At 40.3% G+C, this 18,764-nt stretch overlaps 1 protein-coding gene across 1 annotated transcript; it reads left to right on the top strand.

Moving 5' to 3' along the window:
- Positions 1 to 2,618: 2,618 nt before the first annotated feature.
- LOC306821791 (immunoglobulin superfamily DCC subclass member 4-like) lies at positions 2,619 to 16,632 on the top strand (the record flags this gene model as incomplete). The annotated part of the gene is made up of 13 exons (XM_079340364.1): positions 2,619 to 3,708; positions 3,988 to 4,152; positions 4,510 to 4,647; positions 6,487 to 6,669; positions 7,103 to 7,312; positions 8,002 to 8,188; positions 9,544 to 9,671; positions 10,962 to 11,132; positions 11,281 to 11,415; positions 13,124 to 13,226; positions 13,412 to 13,643; positions 13,757 to 13,885; positions 14,724 to 16,632. The coding sequence occupies 13 exons, from the start codon at positions 2,619 to 2,621 to the stop codon at positions 15,252 to 15,254; spliced, it is 3,402 nt and encodes a 1,133-aa protein (XP_079196490.1). The 3' UTR covers positions 15,255 to 16,632.
- Between the last annotated feature and the right edge of the window lie 2,132 nt (positions 16,633 to 18,764).

Below are 18,764 nucleotides of genomic sequence, written 5' to 3'. Positions count from 1 at the left end.
GATTTAAGAGACTGACAGAAACATGAACACAAACAATCAGCGGTGGTGTAATATAATATTAACCAAGCATCACGCTGCTGTCAAATATTCAGCATGAGCTTACACACACATTACCAATCCAATAATCACAAGTTGATCATGTTGTACATTTAATGACGCTTATTAATAAATGGGGTTATAACTTCACACAACCTGACACAGACTACAAAACAGGCTGCTTGTGATGGTGGTTAGGAGGAGACAGACAGGCTCAATAACAGAAGTCATAAAGATCACGTTTCTCCCAAAATGATATATTAATGTTTTTTATTTTGCATCTATAATCATTAATGAAGATTTTATGTCTTTTAATAGGTATTTCCCTGTTTTCACCAACATATTATGCATTAAACTGAGGATTTCCTTTTTCTCATGTTCTCTCTCTCTCTTCCAGCTCGTCCTCGGAGGATTGGAGGACCTGACCACTGCTTCTCTTACCAGGGCGTTTGGTCTGATCTTACACTGGACGGCGGTCTGATGTGAAACAGTGGGCCGAGTGTCGCGCCTGAGCCACAGAGGACGCAGCTCGCACGTCCTGAGCAATGTTTGACAATTCATTCAAAAGATGAACGGAAGAAAAGAGAGGCTGTTTAATACAGAGGTTTTTCTTATAAGCCACATTTTGTTTTTGTTATTTTTAGATTAATCTGCTTTAACTTTAAAATACTGTTCACTCATTTGCCTCTTTCAAACCTGTATAACCCACAAAAACCTTAAATACTGCCTCCATCTAACTGAACAATCAAGTGAAAGAAAGTAGCTTAAAATACCACACTATGTTTTTAAGCACATTCTGTATTTGTTAAAGTTACAAGACTAGTGTTACATTTCATGTGATTGAATAAAATATAATAATGTAATTGCCTTCTCAGTCGTGTCTGTATCATACCACTCTACTGTCTTTATGTGCATGCTGTCTTTAACACTAACCTGAATTAAATGTTCAGCACTCGAGTGTTGAAGTACTTTTAAAGCTATTTGTTTCCCAGCTGGGAATTCTGTCATTGCCCTACACGAACATGAGACATTCAATGTTTTTACAGCTTAAAACAGGAGAGAAAAGGTTTAAATCAATAAATACTTTATTTGATTTATAACACATAGTGGGAATGATGGTTCGGTTATAAAAGTGAGGAGGCTACTGGTTTGAATCCCTGTCTGACAGGAGTCTCTCTGTGAGGAGTTTGCATGCTCTCTTCCCTCCACAGTCCAAAGGTGTTCACCGAGAGGAGAACAAAGTAAGGGAGACCATCAGGTGAGCTGGCAGGGGTATCTATCAGCCATCTTTCTTCTTCCTTGTGTCTAAAATGAGGATGATAAAAAAACAATGAGATAAACATGTTAGACAAGGAAAAGAACCAGAGAAAAGGTCCATACAAACAGAAACCTTAATGAAACAGATTCATTTACCAACTCCACAGTTATGCACAGAAACACATAGACTCTGTAAATGTACATAGAACTGAAGTAACTACTGACAGCAGATATAACTTAAGTACTATGTGCACCACTACTTTCTATCATATAACATATTTTCACCAGCATATGTTAGATCTGTACACAGCTTATGTTGCTAATTTAGCTAAAAATAGTTTTAGTTCGTTTTTTGCCAAAAATAAAAGGTTTAATAACCCACAGAGTTAAAGAAGATAGATAGACAGATAGACAGATAGAAAGATAGATAGATAGATAGACAGACAGATAGACAGATAGATAGATAGATAGATGGATCCTGAGGGAAATTCAAGGCATCCAGTAGCAATAAACAAGACATACAGGACACGAAAAGACGTTTAAATTCAATAATTAATATAATAAGTGTGATTTTCTTAATTTCTGAATGAACTACGTTTAGATATTTGACTTGAAATATATGGTGGTTTTGTACTCACCTCTATGGTCGGTAGATGAATTTCTCTCCGTAAAGATTCTTAAATTCTTGGCGTAGCTGGGCTGCGTAAGCTATCAGAGCGGTACGCAAAGTGGGCGGGGCGTGTTGCCAGGGCTCCTCCCGCCGGACCCTACTGCGCAGACTGGTTGCAAAATTCCAAGATGACAGCGCCCATGAAGGCCGTAAAAAAGCTTCACGAACGTAGAACGGAAACAGCTACAGTCCACACCCACTGGTGCGTACGTGTATGAATGACTGAATTAAGCCTTTATTGCCACTGGGGGAACTTGTCTTGCACAGAGAGCATAAAACCCTTTACAAACAAACATTTAGAAGGCAGCACAAAAGAATTAAAGCACTAAAAACACGCTTAAAACATCACATGATTAAAGGGGTGTAATTATACGTGATAGTGAGTGAGAACAGACAGGATGCCTCCCTGCAGCACAGACTCTTCACTGCAATAGTTTGTAATTTCGTGGCGCACATTCGGGTGCATAGTGTAAGTGGCTTGATATTGTGTTTTGGTGAATTATTCCCACAACCTCAGAAAACAGCGTTGTCAACGTATTTTCCTATGATTACTTAAGTTTTGTCTTTAACCTGCAATATGCTCTTTAAATGCCAGCTTTATGGTGTGTGTTTGTGTCAGTGACCATTATCTATGTCATTATTTAGTGATAACAAAATGCCACGCAAAGGAAAGAGATCGCAAGCTGCGAAACAACGCTGGACAAAGTTTGTCCCTTCAGACCAACGGTTCCAGGACCCACAACCACACTGCAACACTGTTGCAAATGAGGTTTGTGAAATGGAGGTAAGTAGTCCACCTGTGGCTGAATCTCCATGCATGGCTCAGCAGGAACTACAGAGTGATGTTCAACTGTTAAGTAGCACGATGCAGCTCATAGACCTTTTGGAAGAGAAAGTTACACAGGTATCACCCTCCGTGATATCTGTCCAGGCATCTCACTCTCAAGACGATGACAGATATCACCCTACTTTAAGGAATAAACAGTGTTCATGCATGGCTCTGACATTCCTAACACACCATCAAGAGGGTCATGACTTGAAAGAGGCTGATCTGGATAACATACTAGATGAGGGACACATTCTCTATGGTCAAACCATTCAACGTCTTCAAGATGAAAACAGGTTTTACGACTACTATTTGAACATTCAAGAAACACCTCACACCGTGCAAACTGCTAAACACCAGTATAAGGTGCAGAAAACCTGCGAGTATTCTGGATACATTAGAGACAATGGATATCCTGGCACAGAAAGTTGGTGTCAAAATCTTCGTACAAGACTTCAGTGTCTGTCCTCAGATGTTACCCATGCACTGCTCACCATCACGCCATATACTATTGCATTGTTTAGAGACCAGTCTGGTAGATATGGACTCTTTGACTCCCATAGCAGAAATGCTGATGGCTTACCAGTGCCAGATGGGAAGGCAGTGATGATGACATTCACACAGTTGGATGATCTGATAAAGAAAATCGAAGAACTCAATGCTCAGCTCCATCCTTTTCAGTCTATTAACAGGATGCTGTTTGACTTCACACCACTTAAATTTGTACAGAAAGAGGCTGTTTCACTACAAATGCCAACTCAGATACCACTTGACACAGATGTTGGAATCCCAACCAATGTTGTCATGGATGACAAACAGCAACATGTGGCTTCTCTGGAGCCACTCACTGCACCATCCACAGTAGTGATGTCAAAGGCTACACAGGTTGTTAAATCTAAGAAAGTCAGTGAACACAAGCGTAGAAAGATAATGAGGAAACTAAGAAAAGATACAGAGGGGGGGAAAAAACCATCTCAGAGAGAGCGATACAGAAGCGATGAAACTTTCAGGCTGAACAAAAAAATAACCATGAAGAAATACCTCACCAACAAATATGCATCAGATGACATTTTCAGAGAAAAACAGAAGCAGGCAATAACCAAGAGGTACGCGACTGATGAGGATTTCAGAAAGAAACAGAAGCAAGCAACAACCAAGAGGTGCGTGTGTTGATTTTAAATATGTTTCTGCCTTTTAGGCTCTAATAATGTGGAGTACCAGTTTGCAATGAACAACGACACCACAGAGTATCATGTCAAAGAGCTTCTCCCACACACTGCCTACACATTCTTTGTGGTGGCTTACTCTCCCAAAGGAGCCAGTGGCCCATCCCTACCTGTCACTGTGGAGATGCTGGAGGACGGTTAGTATTCAAAATCACACAGGTAAAAAAATAAAAAGACCGTACAACTAAATAGCCTTGGATTGGTCATTGACTTAATTAGCAAACTTTATTGGTCTGCCAACCTTGTAACTTCTAATGAATTTTTAGGAGCTCATTAATTTTAAAAGAAAAGAAAAAAACACTGCAATTTTTTGAGAAAACACTGACTTTGTGCACACTTTTTCTCAGCATAGATGAGTTTTCTTTGTTTAACTGCTGTTTATAAACTCATGCTGTTTATAAACTGTGTCAGCTGGTTTCCTGTGCAGCTCTAAAAGACAGGCTTTGTACGTGAATCATGTAACAGTTCAGCGTGTCTTTTATTTCCTCATGCAGTGCCGAATGCACCTCCTCAGCTGTCTATAGCCAGCACCTCCCCCACAGACATCAGACTCATGTGGCACCCATTGTCCTCGCAGCATAGTCGAGGAGCTGTCACTCGCTACCGCATTGAGTACAGCGCTCTGGATCAGGGTGAGTAACCTTAACTGGTCAAAAGCTGGCCTTACCTGCCAGTAAAAACACCTTTTTAGTAAGACAGAGTATATTCAATTTGCCTATTTTGGTTTCAAATAAGTTGATAAAATAAAAAGGACATTACTTATAGAGAAATACCAGCTGTAATGTTTCTGTTCTGTTTGTAGAAATTGTCAATCATCGCATAAAAGTTTAGAGGCAGAGGCTTATATACACGCGTATGCTACTTAAGATTATTTGATCAACTTTTAGAGAAGAATAATATCTTCTGAATATTTACCTTTCCAGAAAAGAGAACAAGTTCAGTCTTCACCAAAACTGTGCTATGTTCTCTGCTTTCTAAAAGACAGCAAAATACCTGAATGAACGCAGGACCAACACAGTCATGAACACTGGAATAATTATCTGTGTAATATTCAGTATCACCTGTTGAATCATCAATTCAAAAGAGAATAAACCTAAATTTAATAATGTCATCGTCTTAAAAAAATATTCCAAACTACCAAATAAGAGTCAAACTGCATTCTTAGAAACATAAAAAATCCAAAGTATGCACATTGAAATATAACAGCAAATGTAGACACTCTATTTTGATTCTTACTGTGTCTTTAAATCATATACTGAAGCAAACTGTACAATTGCTGACAAGTCAAAGTCCTTTATTCGATTTGAAGAAATAATAAAAATGCTAATTAGTTCCACGGAAATAAATTAAAACGTGAAAAAGAAGGATGTGTCATCAGAAAGAACCCTATAGGGACCATCTGATTTCAAGTGTCTTGTTTATTCTTTGTTATGTATGTGTGTGATATCACCCTCACTATAGCAGATAAGCTCTCGGTCTTTGGTAATAGGTTGGAAGGTGTACAGGAGTCAGGTTGGGGTTGGAAGGTCTCCAAAAATATGTTTGTCTACAAGTGGCAAAGGTTACAGACAAATGTTTTAGTAGCAAGAAAACCTTAGCATTTGAGAAGGGCCTCATATCAACGATAAAACAAGAAAGGGGAAGTGTAACGGTTTCAGCTTGCTTTGTGTATCATGTTCAGGCAGAGGCGCTAGTTATCAACATGTAAGGTAGACAACCGCTTGGGGCCCCAGGCCAACAGGAGGCCCTGTAATGGCCGACATACTTCACAGCAATGAGGCCAACATGTTGAGGCTCAAAATGTGCAAATTCAGCAATGACAGTCGGAAACCGCACTCGCTTTCCTTGCTCTGTTAAGTGTCACATGCTATATTGAACGAGGAATTATCTGAATGGGAGTGAAAACCGAGGCAAAAAGAGGAATAGGCATCTCGACTCTTGCAGACATGATGGTGACGTACGCTGGTTTGAGGGGCCCCCAATGGATTTTTGTTTGGTGTCCTAATGGAGTCTAGAACCGCCACTGGGTTCAGTCCAACTTGCAATCAATTTAAACCTAAACTCTGTGAATGCTTGAGGAGACAGTGAGACCATCATTCCCTTAACCTGACAATGAAACATAAATGTGTCTTTCAACCTTGTTCCAGAGCATCCAAGAATCCCACAAAAGACTGGTTAAAGAAGAAGACATTTAGGGTTATTAAGCCGCCTAGTCAATAGCCACATTGGAATTTCCTCAAATGTTGTTTATTTTAATTTGCTTGACCTACATACCCAAAATATCTCTTCTGAATAAATGTTTGGAGGAATTGTGAAAAGGTCTTTCTGCAAAATGAGACAAATTATCAGCTCCTGAGTCAATAGTAGGCATTCATGTATTTCCCAGTAGAATATTTTCACTGTGTCACTCAACATTTCTTATGGAGTGTAGTGTATACATTTGTGAGGCTTTGTATTATGTGTTCCCACAGTGGACTCTGTGTTCTCAGTTGAAGTGGGGGGTAATGCGACTCAGTTCACACTCAGAGAGCTTCAGCCCAACCAGGCCTACAAACTGAGGATCGCAGCTGGAACAGTTGTTGGCTTCGGGGTTCCCTCTGAGTGGGCCCAGCACCAAACATTAGCCCTTTACAACCACAGCAACCACAGCTTGGGTAAGGACCACAACACAGCTGGCTCTAGTTTAGTTTATTATTGTTGTCAGTTTGTTTGGTTTTTTTTCCCCCCTAGGGTTGTCATTTGTCTTGTAGCACCATCTTTGAATTACTTGTAACCTCAACAGGTTTAGTCGGTACAGGGAATTTAAGATACCGTTACTAACCCTTTTTTCTAACCTTCACAGAAGACATTTTATTTGCTTCTAAACTGTTGCTCTGTTTCTCACAATCATTACAGTAAAGCCATCTTACTAATGTTTCAGATGTTTCAAATTCATGGCCCCCCCCTTTTTTTTTTTACTACTGACTTTGTAGTCTGCACGTTGAACTGCTGTGCTGTCCCTACCGCTGATATGTAACTACGCTTGTACTATATATGATGTTATCATGGCGAATTCTGTTATGTTTCCCCTTTTTAAATCCCTTTCAGTGATCTTTGCCCCTACTGAGCTGAAAGTCAGAGCCAGAGTGAACACACTCAATGTGACATGGCACCCTCCCAATCACACATTAGTGTCTGGGTATAAGCTGTCATGTCGAGAGATGGAGGCTGAAGATGCAACCAATGGAGAAAGAATGAAACAGACCCACACCATCAGGCTCCGGAAGAAAGCCCGGTATCATCTCCTCACTGGGCTGGGTACGTTTGTTGAAACGGGCCTGTTTGCTTAGCAGATTCCAGGGTGTTGAGTCCAGAACTTTTAATTACTCCAACTGTCTGACAAATAATATTTTATACACCACTTCGCTTAAAAAAGTCGCGCTTGGCGGACAGCCATTTCAAGGCTGACCAAGGGAACTTGTGTTCAATCAGAGACCTTGCAAGAGCAAATTTGACATGCATTTCTTGGAAAAATCAAAAAAAGCAGAAAATTATCAGACCCCTCTCTTAAAAAGTGATCATAAAACCTAAGAAATACATTAAAAGGGGCCACAAATGTAAGTATTTCCATGAAGGTGGTAGTGCAGTTGCCATATGTAATCTCCAGATACACGGTAAACATCAAGACTTTTCAAATTTCCCCAGTTTACTTGCAACATGTGCTACATACACAGTACGTATAACTTAATCATAAAACAGGTGAAGGTTTGGGCTTTCAACAAACAAATAGAAGGAGCAGCTGCTGTGTGGAAGGGAAGGACAGACAAGGCCCCAGGACGTAAGACTCATCTCCTTCATGTGTGCATCTATTCATAAAAAAACTGAATGAATAAGTGACATTTACCAGGACCCTCATCACTGTCTTGACCTATAAACAATGACAAATTGTATTTACATTGGCTAAGATCCATGTCTTATATGTCTGCGTGTGTGTGTTTGTGTTAAAGCAACAGTGCTGCCCATGCGCCCCCCTCCGCTGCCCCCAAGCAGCATCAGAGCCACGGCCAACAGCTCCACTTCCATCTGGCTGTGCTGGGAGAAGCCACGGTTCAGCAATGTACGCATCATCAACTACACAGTGCGCTGCAGCCCTGCAGGGACCACCAACGCCTCGCTGGTCTCCTATCACACCAGGTCAGATACAAGGAAAGGAAGCTAAGTCGTGTCTGCGATGTTGTACATTACATTTTTCATCAGTCACTGTTTGTATAGTATTTTATTGTATGAATGTGAAATAATGAAATCATGCCGGTTAATTTATGGAAAGAGGACCGTGCAGAGTAAGGTAAAAATTCAATGCCTTAGCATTTTTTGTATCTTATTTCTTCTCTTAGAAAGTCATTTTATTTTTCAAGTAGGCTAATAGAATTTCTCAACTTCATTAACAACTTCATCAAGAACCTTACCTGGCTTTCTTTTTGACTTTTTGACATTTACCTTGAGATTTCTAAAAAGAAAACTGTTGAATGAAACAAAAGGGAGCTTTTTATAAACCTTAAGTAGTCCCTTTGTGAAACATCTATTTAACATTAAGATTAGAGGAGCTCTGTTTTGAACCATCATTTAAACATTTTAGAAGAAATGTGTATTATTTCCACTGTAAAAAAGGAATGGTACGGTGACTTTTAACTGGGAGAATAGTGTCTCTGTCATGTCCCTGCTGCTATTAGCACTATGTAGCTTTGGCATCGGGCCGCAGCTACAGTGTATATTTATACTGTATTTTGGCGAAAGCTTTGTGAAACAACAGTTTGTAAGGAAGTTAAATAGTATATAAGCCTACACATACCTTACAGATTGCAACGTAACATTAGGCTGTATTGTTTTCTTTGTCATTGTTTTCTCATGTTTTCTCAGCCAAGTTGCAGTACAGTATGTCTCAGGCTTGAATACAAATAAATGAATAAATAATCTGAAGTCAAAAAGTTTTCTCTTTCCTTGCTGGTCTTAATATTATTCCACTTTGTCAGTTGGCGTGGTTCTTCGGCTTTTCAAAACATCTTTGTCCTCTGTGCACGGTGCCCATAAGAGAGAGGCAACAGCACTGTTTGACTTAGAATAATGCAGATAAAGTCAGAAACCATTGGCATGTGTGCAACCACAAGCGCACTTATCTGAAATCCGTCTTATTGTTGCTTTTACCCAAAACACTCAAAATGAGTCCACTAACTAACAGTTCAAACATATTGTCTGCTTTATTTTAGTTATGTTATTTACGCGTCCTGTTAGTATTTTCATGTAACATATACAAGAGTTATATTTTTATGTAGAGCATTAAGTCTTAAGGCAAAAGAGCTGCATAAATATTTACAAACATAACATTAAAGGATTGTCACCCTGGAGGCAGGTATTACGAGTTAATGATGTGAGAGAACATTTATTGTAGATAGTTAGGATTTGTTCAGTACATGTTTTTTTTTTGTTTCGAGCAGGTAATGAAGTGCAGAACACTCAACACACACACTAAAAACATTTTTTTTGTTTTGCAGCTCTGCTCAGGAGATACTGCTCGGGGCATTGAAGCCCTTCACCCGCTATGAGTTGGCAGTGCAGTCCAATGGGGTGGGCGTGGTGGGACCCTTCAGCGGCACTGTGGAAGAGTCTACTCTACCTGACCGTGAGTCTCTACTGCGCTCTTGTCACGATAGCCAGTCTCACTTAAGATCCAATTTACTAGATTATATATTTCATTTTCTCGGGTTGGATGTCTCTGGTGCGCTCCGGAGTGCGCTCGTCTCTTCACTCTACAGCCCCCTCCCCTGCTGCTGTGCTGTGGGACGCTTGAATGGGGGGTTCACCACTGCTTGTACCCCCAACTTCAGTACCTGTTGCCATGGCATTTACTGTATGTCCTGTATATCAGACACAGCGCTGACCAGCTTCTGGTCCGCAACAATGGCACGAGTGGCACACGCACTGAGCAACAGTGCCACAGAGGACTCGCACCTCCTGCGCAATGTATGACAATTCATTCAAAAGAGGGAGGGAAGAAAAGAGAGGCCGTGTTTAATACCAAGGTTTTCTTATAAGCCACGTTTTCCTTTTGTTATATTCAGATGTATTACTTGAAAATACTGGACGTTCATTTGCCTCTAACTAGTACCTATGTTGCGCTTGCAGTCGTCCTGCTTTCCATCCAAACTCTCCGTGACGTAAACCAGTACAACACGCAAAAGCCTATCTGAAATACTACCGCCTCCACAGGGTTTGCATCTGACGTTTTTCACGCAAATATTCTTAGGAAATGACCCGCAAAACGCCCACGAACTAAACGTGCAAACTTTTGCAGTGAACATGCAATTTAGTACACGTTAATTGAGATCTTAGTAAATCAGGCCCAAAGTTTCTTCTAGTTCTTGCGCAAAGTCCATCTTCCTGAATGTTTGTCTGATCAGTTTCAATTGGCTAATTCCAAGTTGTGGCTGCAGATGCTTTGATATTTACATGCAAGGTTGTGCTTGAGTGCATGCAGCTGAATATGTGCTCTCTCATGTGAATCATTTAGTTGGCTGGCTGTTTGCCAGCGGACATGGGAATAAGTGGTTGGCATCGATGGCTGATAACTGGCTGTAATGAAACACCCAGGTGTAGTAGCAGCTCCTGTGTTGGCCAGCAGCTCTGTCACACAGCCAAGTCAGGGTGCTGAGAGCAGAGTGGTCTGCTTTTAATGACATTATTACAACCAGTCACCCCTTCACACGCTCCACTTCCAGGTATTATCACTCAAGCCCTGGCCTATTCCACCCTGCTTGTCCTCTCTCTGCTGTACCCAGGTGGCCCAGACATGAGGGCGCAGATGGTTGTCACACAACATGTCAAATCCCCCACCAAGGCAATATACACGCTGCAGATGTGACGCCTCATTGCTGGGCTCTAATTACTGACCCTGTCGTCCGCTTTACTTCAGGGCCCTCAACACCTCCAGAGGAGCTTCAACTGAGTGCGCTGGACTCATCCTCTGTGCTGGTTAGCTGGCGCCCTCCACTGGAACCTAATGGTATCATTGTCAGCTATAAAATCCTTTACAGTGGCAACCTCAGCCAACCAGAGCACATGTGGGAAAACCTCTTTCAGGATGGTGAGTCTTAGTCAGCTATCATGGCTCTTCTTCACTAAAAACATCACTTCTAACTTTCTCCTTCTTTGTTGAAGAAGAACTTCATACTTTGACATTTCATTTTTAAAAGGCCATGACATTGTTTTCCTGTCTGGCATTTTTTTCTCAGGGAAAATCACCAGCATGGAGGTCCAGGGTTTGTCCAGTGATACACAGTACTTTTTCAAGTTGGGGGCATCTACTGAGGTTGGGCCAGGGCCTTATTCACCTGTAAAGGATGTTCACATCCCCCAACAGCAATATGGTGGGTATGGTGGTCATGAAATTAATCTTAAAAAAAAGAAGCAAATGTTTACTGAATGTAATTTCAAAAGTATTTGTATTAGAGCTGGGAATCTGTGGGTGTCTCACGGTTCCTTTTGATTACTGTGGTAATGGTTTGATTCAGAATCAATTTTCAATTCAAAATGATTCTGGATTAATTGAATCATGGATTCAAAGAGAGCAGGGAGTGACTGATTAGAAAAAAAAAACTTATTTAAAAAAAGAACGTTTTTAGAGTTATTTAGAAGAAAAAACTGGATTATTATTATCAGTTATGTGTATATGTATATACAGTAGTAGTGGTTAGAATTCACAATGAAATGTATGTCCTTTTGCTTCAAGATTTTGCTATTAGAAGCAGACACACATTGGACAACATGTACACATACACCCATCTACACTTACTACACACATACTCACACACAAAGTATTTCCTTGCAAAGTGGGTAATTTCCCTGCCAGCAGGGAAAATGTAGCTCAGCAGGACCCTATAATTTCACTTATCCTATTCTGGTGCATTTAGAGAATAATATTAAGTTTGGATATCAAAGAGCGGCTTCATCAGTGACCCCCAGGGGAGGGCTTAAAACTCCTCTGTACCCAGCAGAATAGCTGTAAAAAGCACTTTCTTCACTCGTACAGCACTTTGTGGTTAAGCATGCCATCTTATTTTGCACTTTTTAATTCCATTAGTCAGCATGCTAAAATCACCTGTAATTATTGAATGCCCCTTCTGTCTTGAGTCATAAATTCAACGCAATTAACTCCCCTGTCAACTGTTACACGACATGGGCCTGTCATTCCTCAAAGTTCTACAACAGGTCCCTGTTGTGCAGGAGGGCGCAATACGGCAGAAGCCTGGTGCCTGCAGTCATTTCAGCCCTCAATAAAAATCCACCTCAGTCCCAATTCCCGATCCCCCCATAACCATATGTACTGTATGTCCTGTTGTCCCACATGTATGTTCCTGTGTTCACCCTCTGTCGGCGCGCAGCCCTTAAAACTGTACTATGTTGGTGAAAAAGAATTTCCCCTCTGGGACAACAAAAATTAAAGTCTAAAAGTCTAAAGTGTATACATCGAAGTTAAAGATTAGAAGCATCTTGTGTTTTTCTCAACTTTGTGAATGTACTGTCTACTCACCTATTGTACTTAAAAAGACATTTAATTTCTAAATATTGAAATTCCCCTGTGAAAAAGCTTGATGATTTCCTCATAATGCAGTTTTGTTACTGTTATGTATGTGTGCCAAAGGTTTATTTGTTCACTTGGACTGTGATAGTGTTGCTTGTGTGCAGTGTGAATGGGACCGAGGCGGCTGGTGGGTGGGTGAGAGCTCCTGCCATCTGTTTCCTCTCCTCTCTATGTCCTGACTGCCAAAGAAACCCTGAATAAATGAATAATAATGAAGCTCTTCACTCCTCTGTCCAATGTTGCTTCATTCCTCAGCTACTTGTACTCTGTGTGAGTTCATGAGGCCTGATTATATGTATCATATTTACTAGATACGTTAATGTGATACTTAACGTCCTCTCTCTGTACTGTACTGTGAAAGTACTTATTAATATAGCCTCCAGCAAACGACTTAAACATGAAAATCAATATACAGTATATGTATATATAATAGTGTATACAGTATATCTTTAATTCTTATCACACTTATTCGATGTCTTCTGTTATTTTTACAGAGCTGGACATTCATGCTGTGACAGGCATCATAGTCGGCGTTTGTTTGGGACTGATTTGCATCCTGCTCTGCATGTGTTTTAGCTTTCGCAATGGCAAATCTAGGTAAGGTAATTCAGAGAGTAAGAACTTTGAATGATCTATTAACATGTCAAATGTGTTTTCTTACTTAAAACACTTGTTGTATTAGATACAAAAGTTAATATAAACGACCCTGACAAGAGTATTAATGTTCAGTATTCTATCCACCCCATCTCCTTTACTAACACTTTCATCTCTGCTCCACATAGGGAGGTGTCTGAGGGCCTGGACTCCACAGCTGTGACCCCAAAGTACAGGAGAGGAGGCAGCCCTGTTCCCTCCACAGCGCCGGAGTGCAGCGATAGCCATGAGCTGGAGACACTGATGCCCCTGGGCAGCCAAGAGTCTGGTCAGCCGTTAGAGGAGGCCCCAGAGGATCAAAGCCTGATGGCAAGTGCTAATTTAGGGGAGGGGGAGGAAGGCCCTGAAGCTGACGCCAAGGTCAAAGGGGGAGCTTTTTTCCAGAAGGGCTTTGGATGCTCTGTTACTTTTTTTCAGGTGTTGATAGAAGATAATTATGGTCATTTGGATCAACGTTGTTGTTCCTCTTGCAGGCTGCTTGGAATGGCTCTGTGAGCCATAACTGGGCCAACAGAATCACAAGATACAGAGAAACCATAACAGAAGACTCTCCAGCACTCATTAATGGAGCTCTCACCAAGCAAATTAGTGATAACAACACGGTAATGGATGACTCATTCATGGTATATAACATGTATCTGACAAGTGATTTTATTTTCACATCACTTGTTCATTAAATATGTTGCATTCAATTTTTGCCAAACCTATTTTATAGTCTTCTTTGACAGTCAAGTTTTCCAGTCTTGCACTTTATTCTCATATCACACTGAGGTTAGGGCAGCTTAAACACTTGAAATATAAGGTAAGTATTTTTTTATGAAGAAGGGGACCTAGATTTAAGTCCCACCCCCAGTTAACCTCTGAAAGAGGCTAACTGGGGGGTGGGGTCTTGCTTACTGTAGCCAGCTACTTTAGCTATAGGTCAAGTTCCCCAAAATGGTTGAATAAGATTTCCTGTGACTAACTGTGTGATATGTTAAACTGATTTATTAATGAAATCTATGAAGATTTCTCAAACATGCACCTGTGATACGGATGATACTAAACTCTTATATATCAGACAGGCTTCCACACAGTGGGGATATTAACACCTGGTGTCTTGAAGTGATTGGAGCCTTTTAACATATGCTTTAACTCTACTGAAGATATTCTGTATGCATTGAGCTGGTTTGATATTCAAACATTTAAAACTTATATTAAAGCAGAATAAAAACAAACAGTTTAATCCATACTTGCTCATACCTTTCTCTTTCAATAAAAATACAACCCTTCTGTACATATGGGAATTTTGGTCAGTTCTGTTATCGCTGTAAACATTTTGATCTTGCGGTGAGGGTTTGCACTGAGGAGAAGCTTTTGCTGACTTTTTACACATGTAACTCATAGATTAACTAAGAAGAAGTAACCAAAATAACCTTTTTTTTTTTTTTTTTCTCTCAGGACTGCGGAGATCGTCTGTGTACTTCCATGTGCAGTAACCAGGTGGAGGCAGAAGTCATAGTTCACTCAGAGCTGTCAGACCCAGTAAGAGAGAAAGAGAAGGAGGAGGGCAGCCAAAGGGAGACAGATAGTAATGCAACGAGGGGACACTCATTATCAGAGGACATGTATTCCCCTTTGAGCCCGCCAAGTCCACCAGGAGAGGAGGACACAGTTAAAGAACTATCAACAGCCCAGTGCCCCTTGAGTCTTCCCTTGATAAAGTTAGTGGCCAATCACAATGGAGAGCTGGAAGGCATGGGGGACCAGCCAGACAAAGAGCCACAGCAGAACACGGGGCTTACCAATGGCTTCCACTCCCCAAAGACAGTGCGTTGTGTGCTGAGGTCAGAGCAACTGGGGAATGGGGACTCAAGACACTGCCCATCAGGACCTGGGAAGGCCATTTCAGGAGGGCTATCCCCAGCCCCCTTTGTCAGCTCCGGCCTTGTCCACTCTACCTCAGCAGCTCATAGTTATTTGTGCCCGTAGCCTCTGCATGTAGGGCATGGACCCTTACACAAACACACAGACTGATTTTCTTTCTTTGATGTATCCAGCAAGTATCCCCTCGGATTATTTTTATGCACCTCATTATTGGATCCTTTCTCTCACTTGCAAAGGGTTTCTAGGTACCATTGTTTCATATGTGTGTATGTACAGTTTACATATATATCATTTTAGTGGTAGAGTACTGTGTATGGGAATGCTTTCTCTTGCATTGCAACCATAGTTTTTTCTCTGGATATCGTTCCTGTTCATAGGAGGGAAAGTAACGTTTAAAGAAACCAAGCAGAGGGAAGAGGATTGAAAGAGGCTATCCCCACTGTGTCACGCATGGCTCTGTTCCCCTCAGGAATGAGAAAAACTGGAATGTTCTGCTCGCGAGGGAGTCAGGCTCCCATCTCGGATGAATCCAGAGCACAGGGGTTTCCTTGGGTTTCGATGTGTGAATGCTACTTTAAAGAGTGACACAGAAGTGTAAGCCTTAAAGAATACCTGCACTCTCTGACAGTGCAGTACACCTGTGTCTCTATCCAGCCACCTGCTGTCTCAGGGTCCACACACACACACACACACACACACACACACACACACACACACACACACACACACACACACACGCGCACGCACGCACACACACACACATGCTCGTACACACAAACATACAAAGAAAGCTAAGTAAAGCTGATTCCTTGGTATTTCATGGTCATTTAAAACAAACATTTTCACATACATTTCTTGACAAGCGTGTGGGGGTCTCAGGTGCCTGACTATTAAGGTGAATTTATCACCTTTGTATATTTCTATAGATGTTATTCAGTACAAACACAAAACACACATCATCAAGAAAGAAAAAAACTCATGATTTAAAAATATTTGAAGAGTTCAGATTTGACACAAATGAAGATATGTTTCCAAAATGCTCTATGTCAAGGTGGTGTCATTCAGTAAACCAGGAGGCAGGCAGTTCGAAAGTGGTTTTGCAGTATTTCAGATAATCCCATTTTGGAATCCAAGTATTTACATGTTTATGTTAGGATTAGTTAAACTCTGTTGTTGAGAGAACTCGAGGATTTTACAGCAAACCATCTGTCGAAGATTCTTCTGGTTCTGCTCACACTTAGGGATGCACCAATGGGCAGCTATGCCACTAATTGGAGCCAGTACAAACACTGACGTGTTTTGGTTTGGTTTTACTTTGATGAAAATCACCTTACTCTACAAGCTTATTTGGTTCCAGCTGTATGAGCAAATCTCCAAACTGCTTTACTCTTACACAGTACAACTCACTCTAAATTAAGATGGATTATCTGAATGTCTCCGATAGGAAAGGAGTTAAGATGAGAAATAAACAAATCTATTCAAATGTTATTTTTTTCATTGATCCCAAAACCTTCAATGTTGTCCTCGTGAGTTCAATACAATTTCTTTCATAATAATGAAGTGTGAAAGAGGAAGTGGTGCATCTCTACTCCTTATCAACAACACTACCTCATTTATTTTCAGGACTATTTCCAATGTGTGTTATTTTTAGCTTAAATTAACTAGCACCTTTTTGAGATCTATCTTTAGCTTGTCTCATTCAACATTCTTTAGTATATTCCCAAATGTAGGGTCCCACATTCACAGTAAGTTCTTCACGTCAAAGGAATTTATGTCACTTTAGTGCATCTCTGCTTCCTCTCAGATCTTTGACACATTTTGTCAGTCAGTAATGTGCTTATGTTAAACTCTTCAGAAAACATACTGTACATCAAATGTCTTTCCTGTCTTTATTATCGAATAATGGTTTTGAACCTGAAGTTTCACTCAAAGTTGTGCCAAGTAAAGTAAGGTACTTATTATTGTTGGGGTTTTTTTAAATAACAGTCTGTTTTTGGGTTAGTTAGGAGCTGGTTTCATTGGGTTTTTCATCACATCAAAAATATTATTCTAAGGATGCTTAGGACTCAGAAAGGGTAAGTGTTACTTCACATGAGTGCCATATAAACTGCAGATGACACCGTTTGTTGTAGATCTGTGATTATGAGATAATGGCGGGTTAGCAAGGCTGGGATGAATTAATTAATAATAGTAATAATTTATCCCTTCAAAGGATGGACAGAGTGAGACAGCGTAGAGTCCAGCTTTGTTTTGCGTGACGTCTTATTTTCTATCAGGTGGCTTTTGTCTCGTCATTCAGCATTGATGGAGATTTAAAAAAAAACAACCTTTCTCTTCTTCTCGTCTGTGTATGTGTTACATTTCACTGGCTGAACTCGATTACATCAGCAACAAACATGACATGCCTGGAGCACCCTGAACGCGTTTGTCACAAGCATAGTTGTTTATTCTGTAGAAGTGAAATAGTTTTCTGATCGAAAAGCATGGTTGGTACCTCAAAGAGACTTATTTTTTTAGCCTTGCCATGTATGTTCTAAACATCACAAAAAGTGTGTGTTTTTACTGCACTAGCAGTCATATTGGGACAGAAGTGAATGTGTTCTTAGCAAACCTGGGTCAAACAAGAATTACTGTAGGTCCCCAAGGTTTGCAGAATCAGGATAAGTCAGATTTTACAGACTATAAATTGCATAACTATTTTAAAATAGTCTTATCAGATTTTAAAAATGTATGGCACTTAGTGCAGACATAGTTGGACAACTACAATGAATTGATGCATTAAGACCAAATAAATAGTCTGCACATCTATAGTAGGAAACTGCAGCAGCATGTTAAACTTAAACATTGGCGACAGTCCAGTCAATGATGTCAGAGCAGGTTTCAATCAGCTGAGGGAAAATCTTGCTGTGAAGTCATTTATTTGGGTGACAATTTGAATAAACAGAGCAGTTCAGCTAAATCTCTTTATATGCAGTAAGCTTAAGCAAACCACCAAAACCACCAGTAATGTTTTATCCAGGTTCTTTTCTGATACTGTTTTATCTTGATACTGTTTTACATCATCCTCAAAAGCCCATGTGTCGCGAGTCTTAAATGAAAGAATTGTGTGTTCAAAAGCATTCCAGTTTTATATCTGACATAATACCTCTCTCAGTCCAGGTCGGCCATTATTAGTGTGTAGGCCTACATTAAGAAGCAATGTGCTTGAATGCCTTGATGTGTTCTTACATGTCTAATATGTTTCATCCAAAAAATTCAGTTCTTCTGTTCACATTTAAAATGTTTTGTTTTTTTTTGTTTCAAATAAGTTGTCAATCACTTTTTCTCTCCTGAAGTGACCATTAAGAAAGTAGTTCTTCACACTAATGCTAGTACCAATTTGTTTTCCCCCTAAAATAAAGCTGCATTACCCAGTGAATTAAGTATGCCTTTCCTACAGAAGCTCTTTCATCTCATCATCCACTATCATTTTAAAACAAGGTATGTGTTTTCTTCTTCCTGTTTGTTGGCTATAACAATCACAGATTGTTGTGAAGAAAATTGCTCAACTCTCATAATTACTGTGATTGTTTAGCCTCCTTATTAAGGGTTTTATTAAACTGTATACCTCATGAT

Source organism: Symphodus melops (genome assembly GCF_947650265.1).
Source record: "Symphodus melops genome assembly, chromosome: 3".
Lineage (NCBI taxonomy): Eukaryota > Metazoa > Chordata > Actinopteri > Labriformes > Labridae > Symphodus > Symphodus melops.
The sequence above is the reverse complement of the archived record's forward strand: the minus strand, read 5'-3'. Positions and strand labels throughout refer to the sequence as shown.